Here is a 23,474-nt window from a genome sequence, read left to right as displayed (position 1 = left end):
TGTGTGACCCTTCCTACTGACCGCAGAGAAGCCCGGCTGTGCTGACATCCAGCCAATCATTTTACAGGTGGGATTTATCATCCCTCTTGGTCAAAACCCAAATATTGCTACTTCACGTCATCAACATGTTTTGTTTCTAAACCCAGAGAGATATACCAGGCCATCCATCCAGAGAGAAGACTTATTATCCGAGACTTATTCCTGCGAGCTGGGCATGTTAATCTGCATAACTAAAGGAAGCCAGGTGGCCAGCGGGTGCCACTTCCACGACACAGTCTCCCTGACAATAACAAATTGTATATAAACCGGTTTCCATGGTTTATCTGTCCGCTTTGCAGGTGGCTGAGGAGATGCGGTTTGTCTCTTGGCTTGTTAAGGAGCGAGGGGCATCACATTCACCCCCCAGCACATTACAGACGAGGGCTTCATAAATATTAGGCTCTTTGTCTAAGAAAGAAGATCAGTCCTGACAGATTGAGAAATGACGGCCCTCGCTTTGCTAGCTTGCCTGCACTTTATGTTACCTTTTGTTTCTCCTGCGAGAAACATTTCTCTCAAGTGCATGCAAGACACTGACGAATTCCTTTCCGATCTGAATTCACTGAAGCCCAAGGAATACGCTCTGAGAAGTAAGTAGGTTTTCCTGTCCCTCTCCGCAGCCAAGCACAGGACAGTCTGCCGAATTTGCTGGAAGCATGCTAGACTAACCCGTGAGAACTTAAAAGGCACCAAGCAGGAGAGAGAAGACAAACCTGAGAGACTGAGGAGCTGCCACTGCAGAAGGCTGTAGAGCCAGGCTCCAGATGCTTTCTTACGGAGAGAATTGTTCCTAAATATTATGTGCTTTGCTAATGAAATCAATAGCATTTTACTTTGCACGGCATATCTGGGTTTATTTCCTTTCTGAGACATTCGATCTGCTCCTGATAGTGAGTTGCTCTGTTATTCAGTGAAACCAGCTCATCTGTTCTGTGCTGATAGAAGTAAATAGAAGGTGAGCAGTGAGACCGCTTTTCATGTTCTTTGCCTGGCCTTCAAATCGTTGCAGTTTGGTTTCTGTGTGTTTCTCAAAATTATATGCATGCCTTTCTGCCAGAACAGAGGATGAAATCAAGGGTACCTTGTCTAGGAATGAGATTCATTGTTGTTGCTGGTGGCAATCACGAACAAGAAAACTGTAAAAACTCCTTTTAAAGCCAGACAGTCTGACATATCCATTTCCATGTAGAATACACAGGCACTTTGTTCTGTGTTTAAAACCACTGGTATCATAATAGAGAATAAAATAGAACATTAGGATAATTCAAAATGCCATAACATTTGAAGAAATTTCTGTTCTACCTGGGGTCAGAGAGCCCGAGATTCGATGAAAGGGTGGCAAAGTATAAACCCAGTTAATTCAATAGCTGTTTTGTTTAAATCCCGTTTTGGAATCGATGGTGTTTCATAACAATACGCGGTGAGAGTGATGGGGGATGTTGCAGCCGAGCCAGGCGGCTGGCCAAGGGACTGCAGAAGGTATGACAGCAGGCCCAGATGCCTGGTACTGAGATGGCAGGATACAGTCACCATCAGTCAGAGCCACGTGGGCACCGTGGGCCTTGCAAGTGTCTCCACCCATGCGCCACCCAGGTTCTGTCTGCAGGCACCTGGAAGTTTAAAATGTTCATCTTTCTCCTTATTAAAACAGGAGTTTCTCAGCCTAGGGAGGCAACTCAGTTATAAGGTACGTTACTTCTGATGCAAAGTTCGATCCATCCCCAGCACCCACACAGGAAAGCTGGGTGTGGTGGTTCATGTTTGTAATTCCTGTGCTGGGTTGCCAGTGAGAGACCTGTTCCCCAGATCAAGCTGGATGACTCTTGAGGGACAACACTAAGGTTGACCTTTGGCCTCCATCTTTATGTGCACACATCCGCCTGCATACACGCGAACATACCCCCATCCCCACGCACACAAATGTGAATGGGTAGATGACTGTCAGTTTCCTGCAATGGAGGAGTGTGTCTGTCTGCAGCGGCTGTGACTTGGCACAGGTACTTTGACGTTTGTCTGGGATTTTTGAGGGCAGAATGTGCTATTGACTTGGTTCTCGTCACGGTTTTTCTGGTGGACGCGTGGAAGGAAGAATAAAAAGAGAGAAGAGGAAGTAGTAGGTGCCCTTTAGAACCTTTGTAGAGGGCTTGCCCCTTTGGAGCTCTTCAAGTCCCCTTTACGGGAGGGGAGACTTACTGCTCTCTAGTTGGTGAAGGAGGAAATAGAGTCCAAAACACACAGACAATAATAGGCATGGGTTGTGTGGAGCTGGATAACATGTCAGGGCCCAAGGGGATGGTCTGGCAAGAAGGCCCTTGAAATCTATGTGGCAAGGGGTGGCTATTCTAGGAAATAAGAGGAGGTGACTTAGAGAGACTCTGAGTGGGAAGGATGGAGTGAAGGGTATACTCTTTTTCTTTTTAGCAGCCTCACACACGCTAGGCAAGGGCTCACCACTGGGCTACACGCCCAGCCTGCTCTTATCTGTGATTGCGAAGCTATCGGCTTGGCCTGTGTTGGTATAGTGGCAATCCCTGCGGCTCTACCGCTCCTGTCCTTCTACCTCCACAGTCGGGTACGTCACCTTGGAGGCAGTCAGCACGTTAGAAAGGAACCGAGCAGCTGCCGCAAGTCAGGACATGTTTATATTTCAATACTGAACAAAAAAAAAAAAAAAGTGACGGCTCTCTAGTGATCGGCCTGCCACTGGATTCGGCACACAAGTGGATCAAGCCGCACACAAATACAGGCAGTTTTGCCATGCATTTTGTTTCGACTTCGTAGTGCTTGTTAAGGCAAATGAAACAACCACCGATATTCATGCCGGGTTACACCTGTCGGTGAGCAGAAACCATACGGCACGGCTACAAGAGGTGACAAGAAATTCATTGAAAGCAGTCGGAGAGACAGGTGTCTACATTTGGATTTTATACTAAGGAGTTATGGATTTCATTTTTATTTGTAACCCGTGGTGATGCAGATTGAATTGTGTTTCTCCAAGTTCATATATTGAAGCCCTACCCAGAACATCATAATGTCAATGCGTGTGGAGATGGGGGTCTTTAAAGAGACAATTAAGCTAAAAATAAAGCAAACAGAGCCCTAGTCCAGTGCCAGGTTAGGACACAGGCCTGCTCGGAAGAAGGATGACGTGAAGATATGGAGTGTATATCTGGGCCCATCTGAACCAAGGCGATCAGCCTCAGAAGAAACCAGCTCTGCCCACGTTGCCATCCCTGATGTACCTATTTGCAGAGAACTAGGAGGAAAGGGGCGCCTGCTGGCAAAGGTGCCATGTGGCTCCTGCTGGCAAAGGTGTTATGTGGCATTTGTCATGGCAGCCCTTGCAAGCTCATCATGTGCCGCTTGTCCTTTGTATCAGCATAAATTATAATATGCCTTCTCAAAAGATGCAGGCTGAATTGTGTCTTCACAAAAATATGTCTATGGTCCAGGGAGATAGCTTGGTTGGTAAAAACACTTTCCTTGAAGGACCTATGTGTAGTAGTCCCTGCTTATAACCCCAGTGCTGGGGAGGCCAAGAGAGAGATCCTTTTTGGGGGCTTCCTGCCCAGCTAGTCCAGTCTGTCTGTTTCATTCCAGGTTAGTGAGAGCCCTTGTCTCACGCATGGTGGACAGTGCCTGAGGAGTGACCGCCGAGCTTGTCCTCAGGCCTTTTACCACATCCAATGGGTTCCCACACACGTGTACCTGCACATACATGAACACACAGGCACACAGAGAAATGTCCTTGCTCACTCCTTGACCTTTACTTTCTGTGACCTTATTTGGAGATGGCTTCTTGGTTGTAAACAGTCAAATAACGTAACAGTCCAACGGTGAGGACCGAGCAGGTCCTGATGGAACAATCATTGTCGTTAAAAGGGGGAATCTGGACACTGTAATGGCAGAAGTGCCAGCCACCAGCAGCTAGCAGATGCCTGGGACAGACTCCCCAGAGCCTCTGGTGTGAGCTTCCTCTGTCCCTGCTTCAGACTTCCAGTCTCCAGATTCAGAGAATGGAATTCTGAGCTTGAAGCTCCCCTGGGTGTGGAGACTGTCAAGACAGCTATAGAACAAGAAGACAGATGCTGAGACAGACTGCTCTGACCTCCCAAACACACTCTGCAGAATTAAATCATGTGTTTATCGCCTGCACTGGAAAAACAGAAGCCCATAGATCTCTGGCGAGGGGCCCAGGCCTATGATACAGTGGTACCGTTGGCAGCCATTTCTCAAAGTCCATGCCTGCCCATGTCTAATGCTGTCCACAGCGGAGGCTCTGGGTGGGAGCTGTACCACACGTACACCCCAGGACTTCTGACTTTGCTTCCATTTCAGCTCTCCAGACACAGTGGTGGGGAAAGAGGGGTAGCCAGGAGTTCCCAAGCAACCTGCAGTGCTTTTCACGCCTGACTTCTGAGCATCTTTTCCCCACAGCATTCCCAACACAGCACTTTTTCTCTAAAGAAACTTCTTAGCCCTGCACATCCCTGGTCCCCACTTCAAGTCTCTTAGCCCACACTGAAACAGGATACCCAGCTTCCCATTTTGACTGTGTCATCTCTTTGGCTTCATTGTTTATTTCCTCGTGGTCACTGTTTTACCTTGTCTGTCTGCCTCAACTCTTTCCTAGACACCAAGCCCCACAGTGGACCCTTGTCAGAAGAGGCAGTTCATAGTAGACACTCCACAGGGCGACACCAGCCTGAGCTAGGATGTGGGTATCCTTTGGGAGGAAGCCTATTGCAGTCTACCACAGCGTGGGTGGTTTTGTTGTTGTGTTGTTTGCATGCATACATGCATGTGTGTGTGTGTGCGCGCGCGTGTGTAAGGTGTGGTGCTGGGGATTGAAGCTAGGGCCTTCCATCTGCTAGGGAAAAATTCTACCATTGGTGGTATGGTCCAGTCAGTCTATTTGTCTGTCCAGTGTGTGGATAGTACCCACTCAGCTGTCTGCTGGGAAAGCTTTTTCTTTTGTTGCTCAGGACCAACACTACAGAAACCAGGAAAATCGCCTGTGAGAAAGAGGATGATATAGTAGATCCCATAGAAAGTTTTAGATTCTGTGTCTATCAAACATCCACGCAGGACTGAAGGTGTGGCTTGGTGGCAGAATGCTTATTCAGCTCACGAAAGGCTTTGGGTTCCATTTCCGGCCCCCCAAACGACCAAAAATTCAACACGAAATAATAACACAGCATCATACTGCGGTAGGATAGTGTGCTTCCTCTGAAAAGATATCCGCAACCTAGGTGAGCATGGAGATGCACACCGCAATCCCCACACTTGGGGAGAGAGGCATGGGTCTGTAATCGCAAGTAGTTAGGGGACAGAGGCAGGAGGATGAGTTCCTTAGGCCGTTTGGAGAAACCTCGTTTAAAAAAAATAGCTCCATAGTCGAGTGCATCGTCACTTGTACCAAGCCTGGGGCTTGATCCCAGAGCAGCGAGAAAACAGAAAGCTGCGTTGTCATCTTCACCTGCCATCACCACCGCAGAAGGGGACATCTGCCGTTCAGCACAGCTGATTGAAACATGTTGCTTTTAATCATTTGGACACGAAAAATCAGAACAAGTGCGGCGATGTGCGGTATTGTGCCCTTAGTCCTGACCCGTTCCTCCCTCCCTGTGATACAGCATTTTGATCTGCACCGTGCCTATGGCCTGGTGTCGTTTAGGTTCTTGATGGAAACTCATTAGGGTGGTGGCCAGAAAAGGGGAGTTTGTCCATGTGAACCCATAGTAAGAAAGGAACGCAATGCAATTTGGAAACCAAAGCAGCTTAACTGGAAAACCGCCAAGGCGATCAGGAGAGGAAGCAGGAACGGAAGCATCAGTGAAGAACTGGGGACTCCATGACACATGCCCTGCAGACTCCACCCCAAGGACTTACAGCTCAAGAGTGTCCCCCATGCTGTTTCCTTCCTTGCCACTCTTACACTTCCAGAACCTACACTTGTGAGTACAGAGCTTGGGGGATCCTGTGATGGGAAACATATTTTGAAAACCACCTTAGTCTATTTGTAACAAATACTTCTAGTATTTTGGGTTGCAGGGAGAATCTGAAAATATTTTGTTGAAGCTGAATTTGGGCATTTTTACTAACCTTGTCAAAGTTTAATCCTATTCAGCCAACACCCACACAGTTCTTCCTCTAAGATGCACACTGACTAACACAGGGCACAATCTAACCCTCCTGGGAGACAGATGGGACACGGTGACGCACCTCCCGGTGTGACGCACTGAACAAGAGTCTGGATTGTTTCCTGGGAGAGATAGTCCTCTAGCTCAGATTCGAAGGATGACTCAGTTATTGCCAGTGGAAGGGAGGAGGGACAGCACAAGAATTAGCCTGATGTATCTTTAGAATGGAGCAGAGGGAATGTTCTGGCTGTGACCGGGAGGGTGAGCCTAGAGGGCAACTCGGGACATGCAGGGCCCCTTGAAGCCCTGCTCAGGAGTCCCACAGAAATCCTAGTGCCAGAGAAGTCACACCAGGTGTACACTGGCATCGCCCGGGAAATATCCTTGTCCAAGCATCACCCTTGACTTCATGCCCCATTTCCCCCACAAATATATAAAGTGTAACTAAAAAACCATCTGGAGCTAGTACAAGGAAAAAGAGAAGGGGTGGGACTGTGTTGTAGTGGGAAGAATGCTTCTAGCCTGCAAGAAGGCCTTATTGAAACCTTGTTTTGTTTAAAGAGAAGGGAGGGAGTGAGGGGGGAAGGAAGGCAGACAGGTAGGCAAGCTGCCTTTAAGAAACTTATGTCAGCATTATGAGAAGCCCCTGGGTTCTGCAGGCTGTGCCTGAAGTCCTGTGATGCGTGCGTGTGTGTATGTGTGTGTGTGTGTGTGTGCACCTGTATGTGCATATGTGCATGTGTATCTTTGTGTGTGCATGTGTTCGCTTGTCCACCCAGAAGTACAGTCATCCTCCATCTTCAAAATGAAATCAAAAGCTGCTTGCAAAATGGAGTCTCTCAGGGCAAGGCACTGCCTGGAAAAACGCCATTTTCCACTATGTGGAGTAACTTAGAATGGGGCGTAGCTTGATCTCAAGGAACAGAGAAGTCACAGTGAAAAGCAAAGAAAGAAGATGTATAAAGTGTGGCTGCATTGGGAAAAGGAACAAAGTGGTCCAGTGGCCGGCTCTCCCTCTGCCCCACAGCCCATCTTCAGGGCCCTGATACGAAGTTTAGGTTTAAATAGAAGGTGAAAGGTGTGCCCAGCTCAGGGTCTTGGTCTAATGTTCCTGTTCGCCATCCTTGTCTCTGCTGCAGCCTCTCCAGCTGTGTGAAATCTCTTTCCAGAACACCAGCTCCCTCTGGCTGCCGCCCAGCTCCAGCCCCTTCCTCCTAGCATGAGAATCCTGGGGAAAACTAGCTTCTTGGAGTCCCTGGTCTCAACAGTCTGGTAGCTGAAAGGAGGGGCACAAAGGTCTCTTAATATTTTAGAGGTGGGATCACTTGTCAGAAGTTTTTTTTTTAATTTAAAATTTAAAAAATTATTTTATGTGTATGGGTGTTTTGCCTGCACATATCTGAACCACATGCACGCAGGGCAAGAGGAGGCCAGAAGGGAACTTTGAATGCCCTGGAGCTAGGGTTGCAGGCAAGCTGCCGTGCGTGTGCAGGGAATTGAAGCTGGATGCTGTGGAACCCACTGCTCTCCACGGTGGAACCACCTCTCCGACTCCACGGACATGTACTTGGTGTTTCAGCCCTTTGAGGACTCTCTCAATCTTTTTGTTCGTTTGTTTTTAGAGACAGAGTTTCTCTGTGTAGTCCTTGATGTCCTGAAACTCCCTCTGTAGATGAGACTGGCCTCGAACTCACAGAGATCCGCCTGCCTCTGCCTTCCGAGTGCTGGGATTAAAAGCAGGTGCTGCCACCTCTGGATTCAGTTATGATCTTCTGATCAGTTTGTCTGATCCTTAAAATCCTGAGGGAAGGGTCCACCTGGGGCCTGGCCACACGGATCCCTCATTGTACTCCACAAAGGGAAGAGCTGTTCATGGACCACAGCACGGAAACCCCTAGGGAGTAAACACAGAGAAGAATGCCAGTGAACTAAGCCAGTCTGTGTGCTCCATGAACTGGGACCAATGGGCTGCCAAGGAATTAAAATAAGCAGACAAAACATGCCCAAAGTGATGAAAGAATATTGGCAATACAAAACTGTGTGTTAAAGGTAGATGCTAAAGACAGTAAAAATACTGCCGTGGATACATAATACATAGAGTAAATATTAAGATGGATAGCGGTGAGGAAAATTTGGTGAGCTAGCTCAATTTGATAGCCCTCTCAAAACAGAACAGAACAAGAGGAATAGATCTTTCTTCTGGAAAGTTTTTTTAAAAAAATGAAAGAAAAACAAAGAGACAGGAATTCAAATGGCTACACTGGGCTGATAACAGGGACCAGAAACAGAAATATAACAAAGAAAAGGAAAGAATATTTGGACAAGTAAAAGCCATGCTTTTTCCAGAGTGAAAGGGGAAGAGACTCACACAACACTGGATGAGATAGGGAAAAGAAAGCTGTCCCAGTGTGTCCAGACAGAGCTGACATTAAGGGCAATAAAGAGGGGCTGGAGAGATGGTTCAGTGGTTAAGAATACTGGTCCTTCAGAGAAGCAGAATTTCTCACAACTGCCTGTAACTCAAGCTGCAGGGGATCTGAAACCCTGGTCTGGCTTCTGCTTACACCCACACATGTAGTTATAGGTACAAGTAAGTCCGGTGCTGAGCTTTTCTCATGGGCTCTGGGGATTCGAACTCAAGACCTCATAGTTCATTTCTTAGTGGCACAGGGAGATTAATTATGTAAACTTCTGCTTTGGGACTCAGTGTATGACTCGGTGGGGAAGCTTGGAAGCAACGTTCTCAATGGCAATGTGGACAGGCTGGGATCCTACAGCGAGTGTCTTTCCACCCGGAGCCCCGAGGGGAGTTTCCGAGGCCAGTACTGCAAGCTTCATGTACTGCAGGTGAGTGGAGGAGCCCTGTGTGTTTGCTCTCGGAGGGCAAGTGCGTAAGACACAGATCAGAATACGACTCCCCCACCTGCTTTTCCTAACTGAAAACACAGAAAGAAACCAAGAAGTCACACAAGAAGCCGCAACCTTCTGCTTCCTTGAGACAAGATCTCACTATGTAGAAAAGGGTGACCTGGAACTTGGAACCTAGCCCTACTTCGAAATGTCGATCCTCTAGGCCTGTGCTTCTCAGTCTTGCTAACGCTGCGACCCTTTAACACAGTTCCTCCTGTTGTGCTGACCTCTCCCAACCAACCATACAATTATCTCCATTGCCTCTTCATAGCTGCCATTTTGCTACTGTTATGAATTGTAATGTAAATATCTGCTGTGTGACCCCTGGGAACGGGGTCACGACCCTACAGTTGAGAAACGCTGCTCTAGGCTCCCTCCCAGAGGCTGGGGTTTTAAGTACACACATTAAATTGTTGGTTTAATGTGCCCAGCCTCTTTGGAATGAGTGACATATGCTTGTCAGAGACAGGCAGATCCTGTGACGTCATATCTAGTCAATCTAACCGATATTGAGCTTCAGGTTCAACCCTACCTCAAAAAATAAGTTGAGTGTGATCATGGAAAGACAATCAATGCCGATATCTGACCTCCATATACACACTTGAACACACACACACACACACACACACACACACACACGAGCATGTGTGTATACTGTAAGCAGTAACATTAAAGGGCACTGTGTCATTGTGTTTCCCAGGATGGCGCAGACTACAGTGTGGGTGTGTGTGTCCCTGATTCTTGTGGTGAAGAGGATGTGACCATTCTGTCTCAGCTGGGTAAGTACAAAAAAACCACCACCATCACCACCACCACCACCACCAACAACAACAAAATCAAATAAAATATAGTCAAACTACTGTCACAGTATGACGTTTGAACATTCTAACTGCTTAGAGTCAACAAAAGTGGTGATTTCAGGACCTTCAGAACCACACGCAGAGTCTTCATCTTGGTCAGTCAGCTTAACTAAGAATAATGGAGGGGAGAAAAGCTGGGAACAGAGGTGGTGGCGTGATAGAGGAGAAGACGGGAAAGGAAGGGGAAGACAGTAGGCAGCAGATAATTGCTGGGTCTTGACACGATAGCAGGAAAGTCAAATAGTCTCCCCACAGCTGCCTCAGGAGGCCTGGAGACAGGAGTGGGCGGTGTCCGGTTTCCACACTGTGAATGCTCTGCTCTGCCCATGTGTCTGCCCACTGCCGGGTCAGGAAGGCCAGTTGGAACTTGGATTGTGTGAGGTCAATAGGTTGCAGTGGATTAGCACCGAGAGCCCAGCATTTGGTCCTGGTTGTCACTTCCCAGCTGTGTGATCCCGAGCAAATCATTTAAGCTCTCAACCCCCCCTCCCCCCAGCTTCAACCTCCTGTCTCTGCACCTGGGGCCTGAAAGGCCCTGAAGTTCAGGGGCTCCCAGTGCCTTACTGCCTCACAGCCACGTCTGATCTTTGGCCATGCAAAGGAATATATTTTGGCACATGGGAACGGGTTTGATCTCTTATAAGTATTTAAAAAATTTCTAAGTGAGAGCTTTAAAGCCTAAAATTTGTTTTTATCACTAGGGCTTCACATTAGTTTTGGCCATCTAAGAAAGAACTAACGGCTCATGACAGAGCTCTCTTTCAAAGTGTCGATGGTGCCGCTATTCTTAGTAACTTCAACTTGTTCTCTAAGCTGATAACGACGACACTCACAGCTTTGGGTACCTTATCTGTCTAGCCTAGTGTTACATGGGCTGTTTCCAAGCAAACCAACAAAACCAACCAACCAACCAACCAACATGTTATGCATCTGCAGCCCCAGCACTCTAGAAGGGAGGAGGTTCATGGATCTGAACAAGGCTACAGAGCAAGTTTGAGGATAACCTGAGTTACACAGCAAGGCATTTTTATCTATCTATCTATCTATCTATCTATCTATCTATCTATCTATCTATCTATCTATCTATCATCTATCTAATCTATCTAATCTATTAGAGCTGGTGACCTATCTCAGAGGCCCAGTCCTTGCTCAGCATCTATGAAACCCTGGGTTCTAGCCCCAGTACTACACATGAAATAAAACATGTTATAAATCAAAGTCAAATTTTGGTTCTTAATAGGTAAGTAATAAACATCATAAAACAAAGTCAGGTGTGTAGCTACTATGAAATTAACATTTCAGAGGTGTAATCAAGGCCCCAAGTTTAACGAGTTGTCTTGCTTTAGGAGACTCATCAGTTACTCTGATTTTTCTTGCTAACGCTAAGCTGGCTAGCCAGAGCTGACCAAAGGAAATGAAACATTGACAATCATTGCTGATGATAAAAAGATATTTTGAGACACTCATTCTTGGAGAGACATGAGGAAGATGCTTTCTGAGAAACCAGAAAAACCAGTCAGTCTAGGCTAGAGTGAGCAGAGATGACTTGGGGAATGGGGTGTTGGGGAAGTTAGGGTTGGCCGGCCCTCAGAGCCTCTCTCCTGCTTTGGCACAGAAGCAGGGCAGGAGATCAGGGTGTCTTTGCCCAGGGGAACAGTTCCCCATCTGGAAAGGATGTGTCAGCTATTTCTTAAAGCCTTTTGATGAAGTTGCTAGGATCTCCCCTCCAGATGTGGGGCAAGCAGCTCAGGAATGCCAGGTGGCTGCTGTTGGCACAGGAGCTGCTCCTTGGAGCAAGAAACCAGCAATGGCCACAGCAGCCAGACCAAGGCAGGAGGATCAAAGCATTATTTAGAGAAAGAGACAGAGAGAGTGAGGGAGAGACAGAGAGAGACGGAGAGAGACAAACAGAGACAGGGAGAGACAGACAGACAGACAGACACACACACACACACACAGAGAAAGAGAGAGAGGGAGAGAGAGACCTTGGGTAGATAGGAGGGACGGCCTGCAGGCAGAGCCTGCAGGACCTGCTGCACAGTTGGTTTCCATGGTTTCCATGGGATGTTAGAACATTTCAACAAACAGACGTTGCCTGATGTGATAGTTAACCTTCACCGTCAGCTTGACTGTATTTAGAATCACCTAGGAGACGCACAGTGCCTGTGAGGGTATGTCTAGAGGTTCCAGGAGGGTTCACCCTAAATGTGTGATTCTAGTCCAAAGTGTGGCTCGGGGTTTAGACTGAAAGGGAGGAAGTAAGATGGTGGCTGCTTTCTTTTTTTCTGGGTCCACAGAGATATGAGCAAGCAGCTTCCTGTTCCTTCTGTCACAGCTGTGAGCCACCGATGCACTAGGACTTCCCCGCCATGAGGGACTGTATCAAGCCATGAACCAAAATCAATCCTTCCTGCCTTCTGTTACTGTACAGTTCGTACTACTACATGAACTACGGTACTATGCCGGTAGCCTGCAGTATGGGACTGGACATTTTGCAAACCAGGCAAGAGGCTGGAGATTGAATGGATAGAGTCATGGGTCATCCTTGAATTCCCCAAGAATGCCAACTTTATTGTGTTCCAGGGCAGCTTATATAGCGCCTTCCCTGACCAATGGCCACGCCCGAGCTCTCGGGATCCTTCAGCTGTAAGCCATCAGAAACCACTCCCCTGCCATCAGGGTCTTGTGCTCAGAGCAGCTGCAAACACAGGAAAACAAATTGTTTGCTCTGAGCAGCTGCAAGCACAGGAAAAGAAGTTGTTCACAGGAAATTCAGGGTCCGGGGATCCACAGTCCCCAACACGTTACTTCTTGTTAGGTGTTTGGTCACAGTAATGAAAAGAGTAATGAATGTATGTGGCTTCCTGAGAATAAAATTATGTCATCCCAGGATATCAGGATATACCGATTCTAGATCAAACCTGGATTACATATCAGTGCAAATCTCTTATTCTGTTCATTTCTCAAGGCTCCAATCAACAGACTATCATACTTGAGATGACTTAAGATAAGAAAAAATGTATTTTCTCACAGTTCTGGACAGTAGACATTGAAATCAGATGCACGTGGGTGCGTGCGCGCGCACGCGCGCGCGCACACACACACACACCTTTTAAAAATGCCTAAAATATGCAAAGATGCTGAAAGCCACATGTCTTGGTTAGGGTTAATATTGCTGAGATGAAACACCAGGACCAAAAAGGCAAGCTGGGGAGGAAGGGTTTAGTCAGTTTACACGTCTACATTGCTGTTCATCACTGAACGAAATCAGGACAGGAACTCAAGCAGGGCAGGGTCCCTGATGATGCAGAGGCCATGGAGGAGTGTTGCTTACTGGCTTGCTTCCCCTGGCTTGCTAAGCCTGCTCATTTCTTGTAGAACCCAGGGCCACCAACCCAAAAGGGCCTGGGCCCTCCCCCAGAGATCACTAGTTGAGAAGATAACTTACAGCTGGATCGCTTGGAGGCATTTCCTCCCCTAAGGCTTCCTCCTCTCTGATGACTCTAGCTTGTGTCAAGATGACACACAAAACCAGCCAGTACACCACCAAACTAGGCATTTGACGCAGGCAGAAATGGATCAGCGCGCGCACACACAGCTGCCTGTGGAGGCCAAATGAGGATATCAGATTCCCTGAAGCTCAACTTATAGGAAGTTGTGAGCTGTCTCCTGTGACTGCTGGGAACTGAACTCTGGTCCTCTGGAAGAATAGCATTCACTTTAATCCTTGAGTTTCTACTCCCTTTTGACATCTTTGTTTCTTATTTCCCCTCCCACTAGTCATAAAGCAGATAAATTTGGTCTTTGGCATTCATGGTAGATTGGTTCCAAGACCCCCCAGGAGCCTAAAATCCACAGATGCTCAAGGCTTTATATAAAATTCCATAGTGTTTGCATAGAACTTATGCAATCCTCCTGCGCACTATTCATCATCTCTAGCTTGTCTAGAACACCCAGTGTAAAGGCTATGGGCATAGTTATCCCATATCCATACAATATGAAGGCTATGTACAGTAATTCTACAGCCATGCTAATATAAAGGCTATGCGCATAGTTATCCTATATCCATACAATATGAAGGCTATGTGCAGTCTACAGCCATGCTAATATAAAGGTTATGCACACAGTTATCCTATATCCATACACTATGAAGGCTATGTGCAGTAATTCTACAGCCATGCTAATATAAAGGCTATGCACACAGTTATCCTATATCCATACAATATGAAGGCTATGTGCAGTTATTCTACAGCCATGCTAATATAAAGGCTATTCACACAGTTATTCTGTAGTCACACTTTATCATTTAAAGGATAACGATGAAAAGTCTGTACATGTTCAGTATAGATACAATCTAAAAATACTGCCAGCCTTGGAAAGCCGATGCAAGTTAAAATGCCAGCTTTGTGTTTCTTTTTCTTCATTTTTTATTGAACTATATATTTTTCTCCACTACCCTCCCTATGTCTCCCCTCCCCTTTTACCCTCTCCCAAGGTTCCAATGCTTCCAATTTACTTGATACATCTTGGCTTTTTCTACTTCCCATGTAGATTAGATCCATGTATGTCTGTCTCTCTTAGAGTCCTCTTTGTTGTCTAGGTTCTCTGGGATTGTGAATTGTAAACTGGTTTTCTTTGATTTATGTTTAAAAACCATTTTTTGAGTGAGTACATATAGTAATTGTCTTTCTGGGTCTGGGTTACCTCACTCAATATGATGTTTTCTAGATCCATCCATTTGCCTGCAAATTTCAAGCTGTTATTATTTTTTTCTGCTGTGTAGCACTCCGATGTATAAATGTACCACAAGTTCCTTATCCGTTCTTTGGTCTAGGGACATTTAGGTTCTGGCTATGACAAACAATGCTGCTATGAACATAGTTGAGCACATGTCCTTGTGCACATGATTGAGCATCCTTTGGATATATAACCCAAAGTGGTATTGCTTGGTCTTGAGGAAGGTTGTTTCCTAATTTTCTGAGACATTGCCACACTGACATCCAAAGGAGTTGTACCAGCTTGCACTTCCTCCAGCAATGCAGAAGTGTTCCCTTTATCCCACATCCCCCCCAGCATAAATTGTCATCAGTGTTTTTGATCTTGGCCATTCTTACAGGTGTAAGATGGAATCTCAGAGTTGTTTTGATTTGTATTTCTCTGATGGCTAAGGATGTTGAGCATTTCCTTAAGTGTCTTGCGGCCATTTTAGACTCATTTGTTGAGGGTTCTCTGTTTAAGTCTGTACCTCATTTTTTTAAATTAGATTATTTGATGACCAATTTCTTGAGTTCTTTGTATATTTTAGAGATAAGCCCTCTGTCTGATGTGGGGTTGGTGAAGATCTTTTTCCATTCTGTAGGCTGCCATTTTGTCTTGTTGACCATGTCCTTGGCTTTACAGAAGCTTTTCAATTTCAGCAGGTCTCATTCATTAATTGTTTCTTTCAGTGTCTGTGCTACTGGGGTTATATTTAGGAAGTGGTCTCCTGTACCAATGTGTTCAAGTGTACTTCCCACTTTTTCTTCTCTGAGGTTCAGAATGGTTGGTTATATGTTAAGGTCTTTGATCCATTTGGATTTGAGTTTTGTACATGGTGATAGATATGGATCTATTTTCATTCTTCTACATGTTGACATCCAGTTATACCAGCACCATTTGTTGAATATGATTTCTTTTTTCCATTTTATATTTTTTGCTTCTTTGTCAAAAATCAGGTGTTTATAGGTGTGTGGATTAATATCCAGGTCTTCGATTTGGTTCCTGTCTGTTTTTATGCCAATATCAGGCTGTTTTTAGTACTGTACTCTGTAGTAGAGTTTCAAGTTAGGGATTGTGATGCCTCCAGAAGTTCCTTTATTGTACAGGATTGTTTTGGCTATCCCGGGTTTTTTGCTTTTCCATATGAAGTTGAGTATCGTTTTTTTTGGAGGTCTGTGAAGAATTTTGTTGGGATTTTGATGGGCATCACATTGAATCTGTAGATTGCTTTTGGTAAGATTGCCATTTTTACTATGTTAATTCTGCCTACCCAAGAGCATGGGAGATCTTTCCATTTTCTGGTATCTTCTTCAATTTCTTTCTTCAAAGATTTAAATTTCTTGTCATACAGGTCTTCCACTTGTTTGGCTAAAGTTACTCCAATAAATTTTATGTTATTTGTGGCTATTGTGAAAGCTGATGTTTCTCTGATTTCTTTCTCAGCTTGTTTATTATCTGTGTAAAGGAGGGCTACTGATTTTTTGAGTTAATCTTGTGTCCTGCTACTTTACTGAAGGTGTTTATGAGTTGTAGAAATTCCTTGTTAGAATTTTTGGGGTCGCTTATGTAAACTGTCATATCATCAGCAAATAATGAGAGTTTGACTTCTTTTTCAATGTTTATCCCCTTGATCTCCTTTTGTTGTCTTATTGCTCTAGCTAGGACCTTGAGAACTATATTGAATAGATATGGGGAGAGTGGACAACCTTGTTTTGTTCCTGATTTCAGTGGGATCACTGTGAATTTCTCTCCATTTAGTGTGATGTTGGCTATTGGTTTGCTATATATTGCCTTTATTATGTTTAGGTTTGTTCCTTGTATCCCTGCTTTCTCCAAGACCTTTATCATGAAGGCATGTTGTATTTTGTTGAAGGCTTTTTCAGCATCTAATGAGATGATCATGTGGGTTTTTTTCCAGTTTGTTTATATGATGGATTACATTGACAGATTTTTGTATGTTGAGCCATCCCTGCATCTCTGGGATGAAGCTGACTTGATCATGGTGGATAATTTTTTTGATGTGTTCTTGGATTCGGTTTGCCAGTATTTTATTGAGTATTTTTTCATCAATATTCATGAGTGAGATTGGTCTGTAATTCTCTTTCTTAGTAAAGTCTTTGTGTAGTTTGGTTATCAAGGTAATTGTAGATTCATAAAAAGAGTTTGGCAATGTTCTTTCTGTTTCTATTTTGTGGAACAATTTAAGGAGTATTGGTATTAGTTCTTCTTTGAAAATCTTGTAGAATTCTGCACTGAAATTATCTGGCTCTGGGCTTTTTCTGGTTGGGAGACTTTTGGTGACTATACTTGGGAAAGTCTAAAGCGGTAACATGGCCTCTTCTCTCTTGATAGATATTCTAAAGTTCAGAAATACTTCATTTTTGGCACCTTCCCTCTCCCTCTTTGCGAGAAACTCTTCCTCCTCATCCTGTGAAAGCGTGGCCAGATGTGCTGCTGGGGTGCTGTGGCTGGACACGTTTGCCTCTGTGTGTCTGTAAGTATGGGCATCTGGGGTACCCAGCTGGTAATGACGTCACTATCATCTCATTAAACTCTCTCATCAACTGCATTTAGTGTTGCATTTAAATCACTAAGTGATGACTGGCCAATGCTGTCTCTTCCTCCTGAGTGCTGGGATTAAAAGTGTGCACCACCACGCCAAGTTATGTCTTTTCTTTTCTTTTTTTTAAAGGTTTATTTATTTATTATCTATACAGTGTTCTTCCTGCATGTCTGCTGCAGGCCGGAAGAAGGCACCAGATCTCATTACAGATGATTGTGAGCCATCATGTGGTTACTGGGAATTGAACTCAGGACCTCTGGAAGAGCAGTCAGTGCTCTTAACCTCTAAGCCATCTCTCCAGCCCCCAAGTTATGTCTTTTTAAAAATCTGATGAGGAAGGTTTCTTTTCCCCCACAGATTTTCTGTTACTTCTATTTTTCTTTTGTAAATTTCCACCCTCTTATCTCTCTCTCTCTCTCTCTCTCTCTCTCTCTCTCTCTCTCTCTCTCTCTCTCTCTCTTGCATTTTCTTGTTTTTTAAAGTTCGTAATCTTTATATGGGCTATTTATCCTTAGATATACTGCTACAAATGTTTTGCTCAGGGTTTTGTTTTTGTTTTGTTTGTTTATAATAATTTCCACTGCACCTTAGCCAAAATGCTGAGAAGTGATGCTTATGATAATTTTCAAAGTTGACAGTGAGTGAAATTCATTCATCGTTTCCTGTTATGATTTCTCCCCATTACTTTTATTCTTAGAAGTTTTAAAAGATGTATTTTTTCTTAATTTATGTGTATGTGTGTGCCTGTGTGAGATTGTGGACCATATGTGTGCAGGTGCCCATGGAAGTCAGGAGAGGGCACACGATCACCTGAAGTGGGTTACAGGAGGTTGAGAGCCCCCCATTGTGTGTGCTGGGAAATCGGAAGCTGGTATTCTGTAAGAACAGTGAGCACTCTTATCCCCTAAACCACCTCTTTAGCTCCGGTTCTTAAGTTGTTAAGTATTGCCCATCTTAATTTTTATGTGTTTTTCTTGTTCTTCTGGTTTTGTTTTTTTTTTTTTTTTGAGACAGCATACCTCTATGTATATTAGTTAGCCGTGAACTCGGGACCCTCCTGACCCAGCCTCCAGCATGCTCGGGTTGCAGGAGTGCCTCCAAGTCCAGTTGATGATGTTGTTTCTCCTGGGGTTGTCTTCTCTGCATCTTTGGTGTCATGTGACAGGTGTCGTCTTTCTGCAGGTTCATCACCTTGCTAGGCCTGGTCCTTCCTGTGGCTGGGACTGTTTACATGGTGGCCAGGGGCTGGGGTTTGGACCTCAGGACGTCGCCGGCCCATGGGACTTCTCCTGCAGGTTGTGAGAGTCTGCCTTTGAGAAACACGGAGAGCAATGGGCAAAGAAGCAGGAGCCCGCAGACCAATTGTCAAGTTCATCTTTCCCCACCAGGACCCCCGAGCAGAGGAAAACGTAAGCATTTTAAACTAGGACCACCCAGAGAAAGGGCCTAGAGAAGTGTGTGGTTGGAAAATAATTCCTCCAGTTTGCATTCTAGCGAAGGCCGAGCAGCTCCTAAATGTCAGCCGAGGCTGGATCACTGCTGTTTACAATTCAGTCTTTGTTTACCATCAGGGTGCTAGGGCAAGGCGAAGTCACTAACAATGATGCTTTATGTCGGGTACAATTATCCACTGTGTTTTTGTGCTGACAGAAGCCTGGGTCAGTGGAGAGTTAAGGGGTTCACTGTAGTTATGCCCCTAGGAACCAATTCTATGATCAAGGCTATTTTTAGTACCGTAGATTCATGTGCAATTCTGAAGCCAGTGGTGCGGGTGAACGTGCCAGCAAAGCCAATCAATGTATATGAGTCAGAAATAGATAACTCGACCCCAATGGAGTAAAATGATGATTTGATTGGGGCCCACAAGGTTAAGCCTTGGTGAAAAATTAATATTAGTTTCAAGGACCATGGTAGCATATACCTTTAATCCTAAAATTTGAGAGGCAGAGGCAAAAGAATCTTCTGTGGTTTTGAAGCCAGTCAAGGGTTGCCTGTGTGACTCTGAAAGAGAGAGAGAGAGAGAGAGAGAGAGAGAGAGAGAGAGAGAGAGAGAGAGAGAGAGAGAGAGAGAATATTACTTGCATTTCCTTCTGTGGGTGTGGCTGGTGGTTCTTGAGTTTTGTCCACATCAGAATCCCCTGCAAGGGGTCAGATGCTAGGCACTAGTCCTGAGGACTATATCTTCGCAGGGTTGCTCAGAGTCTGGGGTTGAACATTTCTAACAGATTCCCTGGTGATAGTGAAGCCACTGATCCAGGATCCCCCCCACTTTGAGAGTCGATAACCATATAAACTGTTTAGCCCAGCAATGGCCTCTATCCACCCTAGTCTCTATAGTTTATAATTCTTTCTATTCCTAAACAAGCAAAACAGGGCTCCAAGAGGCTGTCTCTTTTCAGAAGAGTCTATAAAGCACTGATGGTTCCATTCACTCAAAATAGAATTTAGATGGAAAAATAATACTAAAGAACACAGAGTGCTTGCTTGCCAAGGTTAGCGCTGAGCCAGAGATGTTGCTTTGGAATCTTCGTAACACTCCTCAAAATTACATTTATTCTATATGTGAGGCAATGTGGCTCAGGAGGTTGGAGAATTTGGCTGAGAGCTCTGGTCCTGCCTTTCATCACAGGAATCTGGGGGAGGAGCCAGGTGACATCAGATGCTGAGCAATGCTGCTCATGGTGCTGACTGCCAAGGGATGCTTGGGGAACCCAATTTCTGTGAATGAAAGGGTGGGTGTAATGCCTGCAGCAGGGAGACCATCCCAGGGAAACCGAGATTGTCTGCCAGAATCTCAAGATGCCAGGAAATTCAACGTAAGACAACTGACTTAGATTTCGAGCATGTGGCCACAAGCTGGCCTTCGTTTGTGAATACATTCTAATTCGATAAGGGCATATTTGCAACCTTAGTGTTTCAGCTTTGCCCAGGAGAACATGAGTCTCTCAGGGATGGCTTGGATTTTGGAGAGTCTTGTGTCCCAATTCCATTCATTCGATTGGCTCTTGGGTTAGATTACATATAGTGTGTGTATCCATATACACACATATACATATACACTGTGTATAACTAGCATCCCAGCACTTGGGAGTTGGACACAGGAGGCCTGCCATAAGTTCAAGGCCAGCCTGGGCTATATAATCAGACTCTTGACTCAAACAACAATAATAACAACATCAAAAACAAAGATAACAACCACTACCACCCCAACAACCCAGGATATAAGTTAAGTAGTCAAGTGTAGTTGTCCTTGTGACAAATACTGATAACTGTAAAGATGATGTTGTAAATGCTTATTACTGGGTAGTCTCTATTCAGAGTGGCTTATTGGGTGGTCTCTATTCAGAGTGACTTGTAAGCATTTTCTCATTTATTATTCATGATATCCTATGATTACAAGATCTACCTCGACTCTTGGTTTCTAGCTGTGGAAACTGCAGTGCAGAGAAGTTGCCGTGGGTTACAAGGCAGACTTAGAACCAGGAAGATGTAACTTTAAGGGGCAACCTTTTTTTTTTTTTTTTTTTTTTTTGATTTTCGAGACAGGGTTTCTCCGTAGCTTTTGGTTCCTATTCTGGAACTAGCTCTTCTAGACCAGGCTGGTCTTGAACTCACAGAGATCCGCCTGCCTCTGCCTCCCGAGTGCTGGGATTAAAGGCATGTGCCACCATCGCCCGGCTAAGGGGCAACCTTAATTGACAAACCGACTCTTCTATTCTAATGCTTGTACCTGACGGATGCTGGAGACAGTAGTACCAAGTGAGAGTCCTTAGGACAGCACCAGGATGGTGTTTCAAGTGAAATGCTGGTTCTCTGGGCCCACTGCTCTCACAGACGTCTCCCTTTCTCCTGACCTTGGTAAAGCAGGCCTGGGGGCAGGGATTGGCCTTCCTGGTGCCTGAACTTGGGCAATACAAGGCATCCTGGAACACCACTATCAGGTCAAGACTGGTAGGGAGAGTCAAGGTCCAAAGGACAGGTATGAGGGCCCAGAGATAGGACCGTGGAAACCTGAGTTGAGCACTCCATGTTTTGAGCCAAAGTCTTTGGTCCACTTCAGGGTGATGTGTGGATGGGTCTGGTTTTCATGAGGGCTGGTAATAACTCTATTCTCTCTCAGGGTTTCTAGGAGTCGTGGATGGAGCTCTACAGTGCTTTTCTTGGCAAAAGAACATTCCGGCCATCTGCACCCCAGAGCTGCCAGGAGGCACCTGCCAGACACTGAATGGGATCCGAGTCCTGAGTCTCCTCTGGATTGTCTCAGGACACACCAGTCAGATGACTGCTTGGCTCTCTTTGGGTATGGGGAGCTGACTGGCTTCTTCTCCAGCATCCATGGGGAAAGAGAGCCCCTTCTATGTTAGCTAACAGCATCCATGGGTCAGGGAGCCTGACGCTGTCTCAGGAACAGCCAACCTTCCTTCTGTTCTAGAGACACACTGAGACATGCCATGGCATGTGACCTCCTATGCCAACTTTCCCAGGGCTGCAATCACTACCACTTCCCTAGGCAGAAATCAGGCACCCAGTGATGTTTGGTCATTGTGTGCTCCCTCTGCTTACTACACAAGACAGGAAGTAGCTTCCCCCCATTACTGAAGACTAGGCAAGTACAACCAAATGTGGTAAGTCATCATTTCTGGACATTGCCACACCCTGATATCCCTCATCCATAATTCAGTGTTCATCATTCAGTAGCAAAGGTCATCTCCTCGCAGGGGATCAAGCAGGTGGATCAGAACTAGAGGCAAGGCCATGAGGGCAGTTACAGGGAGCCTTTGAGGTGATGGGCACCTGTCCTAACTCTGAGAGAGTCCCAGAGGGCTGCGGGCACCGTGGGAGCACAAAGGGAGCACACAGCCTGAGCCACAGGGGCCTCAGTCACCACCGTCACTCCCGCTGTAAGTTCACCGCTGACGTTGTTCTTACAGCTCTCCAGCGCAAACAGAAATCGCAAGTGTGCCTCTTGCTTTTTCTCAGTGTGAAGTCCTCCTGTTTTCTTCAGCTGAACTAAAAGATATTGCTTTTCTTTGCACTTGTTACAGATAATGTGCTCGAATGGAAAGCCACAGTGCCTGTAAACCCGCTGTACCTCTACTCTCGGAGTGGCCCCTTCTATCTCGGGGTGGATACGTTTTTCCTGATCAGGTGATGGGGTTGACATGTAGTCGCTGCTGCTAGGCTTGTTAAGGGATGTGTAGGTGTGGCGGGGAGGGCTGCCAGCCTCACTTCCCTGAAGAAAGGCAATTGGCACACATTAACTCACTCAGGACTTGACTGTTCTTTCTGTCTAGAGAGTGCTGTGTTCACAGCTACTCTTTGCAGTATCTTCGGTTTGGTAGCTGAGTTAATATGATGCAGAAAAATGTTTTTTTTTTTTTAAATTGAATTTGAAAAATATTTTTATTGCATTTTATTTATTTGTGTGCATGTGTGTGTTTTATGTATTACGTTGGTGTATGTGTATTGTGACATGTTTGCTGGTCAGAAGACAGCTTGCAGGACTTAGTTTTTTTATCACCATGTGGGTTCCGGGGTTTGAACTCGGGTCATCAGGCTTGGCAGCAGGCACATTACTCTGCTGAGATGTCTTGGTTGGCCACACAAGTCAATTTTGTTTGTTAAAATCATTCATTTTGGTCGTTCTCAAGCTCTAGAAAGTGGTGTAGATTCATACTAAAATTTCAGATTCTCACTCCAGCAAAATGTGAAGGAAAACCATAACAAAGCAGTGTGAGGGCTCACAGAGTTACACTCTCTTAAATTATCAACCTAAAATTTCCTAGTCTTTCCTAACTTTGTAACTTCTTAAAACTATTAAGAGTTTGGGAAGCCCAAGGACCGCCCACCTCTATCCAGGTCTCCTAAGGTGAGCATCCAAACTGCCTAGGCTCCCCCAAAGCCAGTACGTGCAGTAGGATCAAAAACCCTCTGCGATTGTTCTTGAGTTCTCAGTATTCCTCATTGTCCTCTATATTCAGCCAGTCCGGATTTATCCCATGCTTTTTCAGACCCAGGCCAGCTGGCCTTGGTGAGTTCCCGATAGAACATCCCCATTGTCTCAGTGTGTGGGTGCGCCCCTCGCGGTCCTGAGTTCCTTGCTCGTGCTCCGTCTCCTTCTGCTCCTGATTTGGACCTTGAGATTTCTGTCCCGTGCTCCTCTGTCTCTGTCTCCTTTCATCGCCTGATGAAGGTTAATAT

General features: G+C 45.5%; 1 protein-coding gene across 1 annotated transcript in view; it reads left to right on the top strand.

Annotated features, from left to right (window-relative positions):
• The first annotated feature begins 481 nt into the window (after positions 1 to 481).
• The window catches only part of LOC142848620 (O-acyltransferase like protein), a 39,515-nt gene continuing 16,522 nt past the window's right edge, over positions 482 to 23,474 (top strand). The window contains exons 1-7 of the mRNA XM_075970825.1: positions 482 to 629; positions 8,890 to 9,029; positions 9,793 to 9,871; positions 17,063 to 17,204; positions 18,456 to 18,682; positions 21,394 to 21,573; positions 22,319 to 22,421. Coding sequence (XP_075826940.1) covers positions 482 to 629; positions 8,890 to 9,029; positions 9,793 to 9,871; positions 17,063 to 17,204; positions 18,456 to 18,682; positions 21,394 to 21,573; positions 22,319 to 22,421 — 1,019 coding nt within the window. The remainder of the gene's footprint in view (positions 630 to 8,889; positions 9,030 to 9,792; positions 9,872 to 17,062; positions 17,205 to 18,455; positions 18,683 to 21,393; positions 21,574 to 22,318; positions 22,422 to 23,474) is intronic.

Source organism: Microtus pennsylvanicus, chromosome 4, assembly GCF_037038515.1.
Source record: "Microtus pennsylvanicus isolate mMicPen1 chromosome 4, mMicPen1.hap1, whole genome shotgun sequence".
Classification (NCBI taxonomy): domain Eukaryota; kingdom Metazoa; phylum Chordata; class Mammalia; order Rodentia; family Cricetidae; genus Microtus; species Microtus pennsylvanicus.
This window is presented reverse-complemented; position numbering and strand designations above follow the sequence as displayed.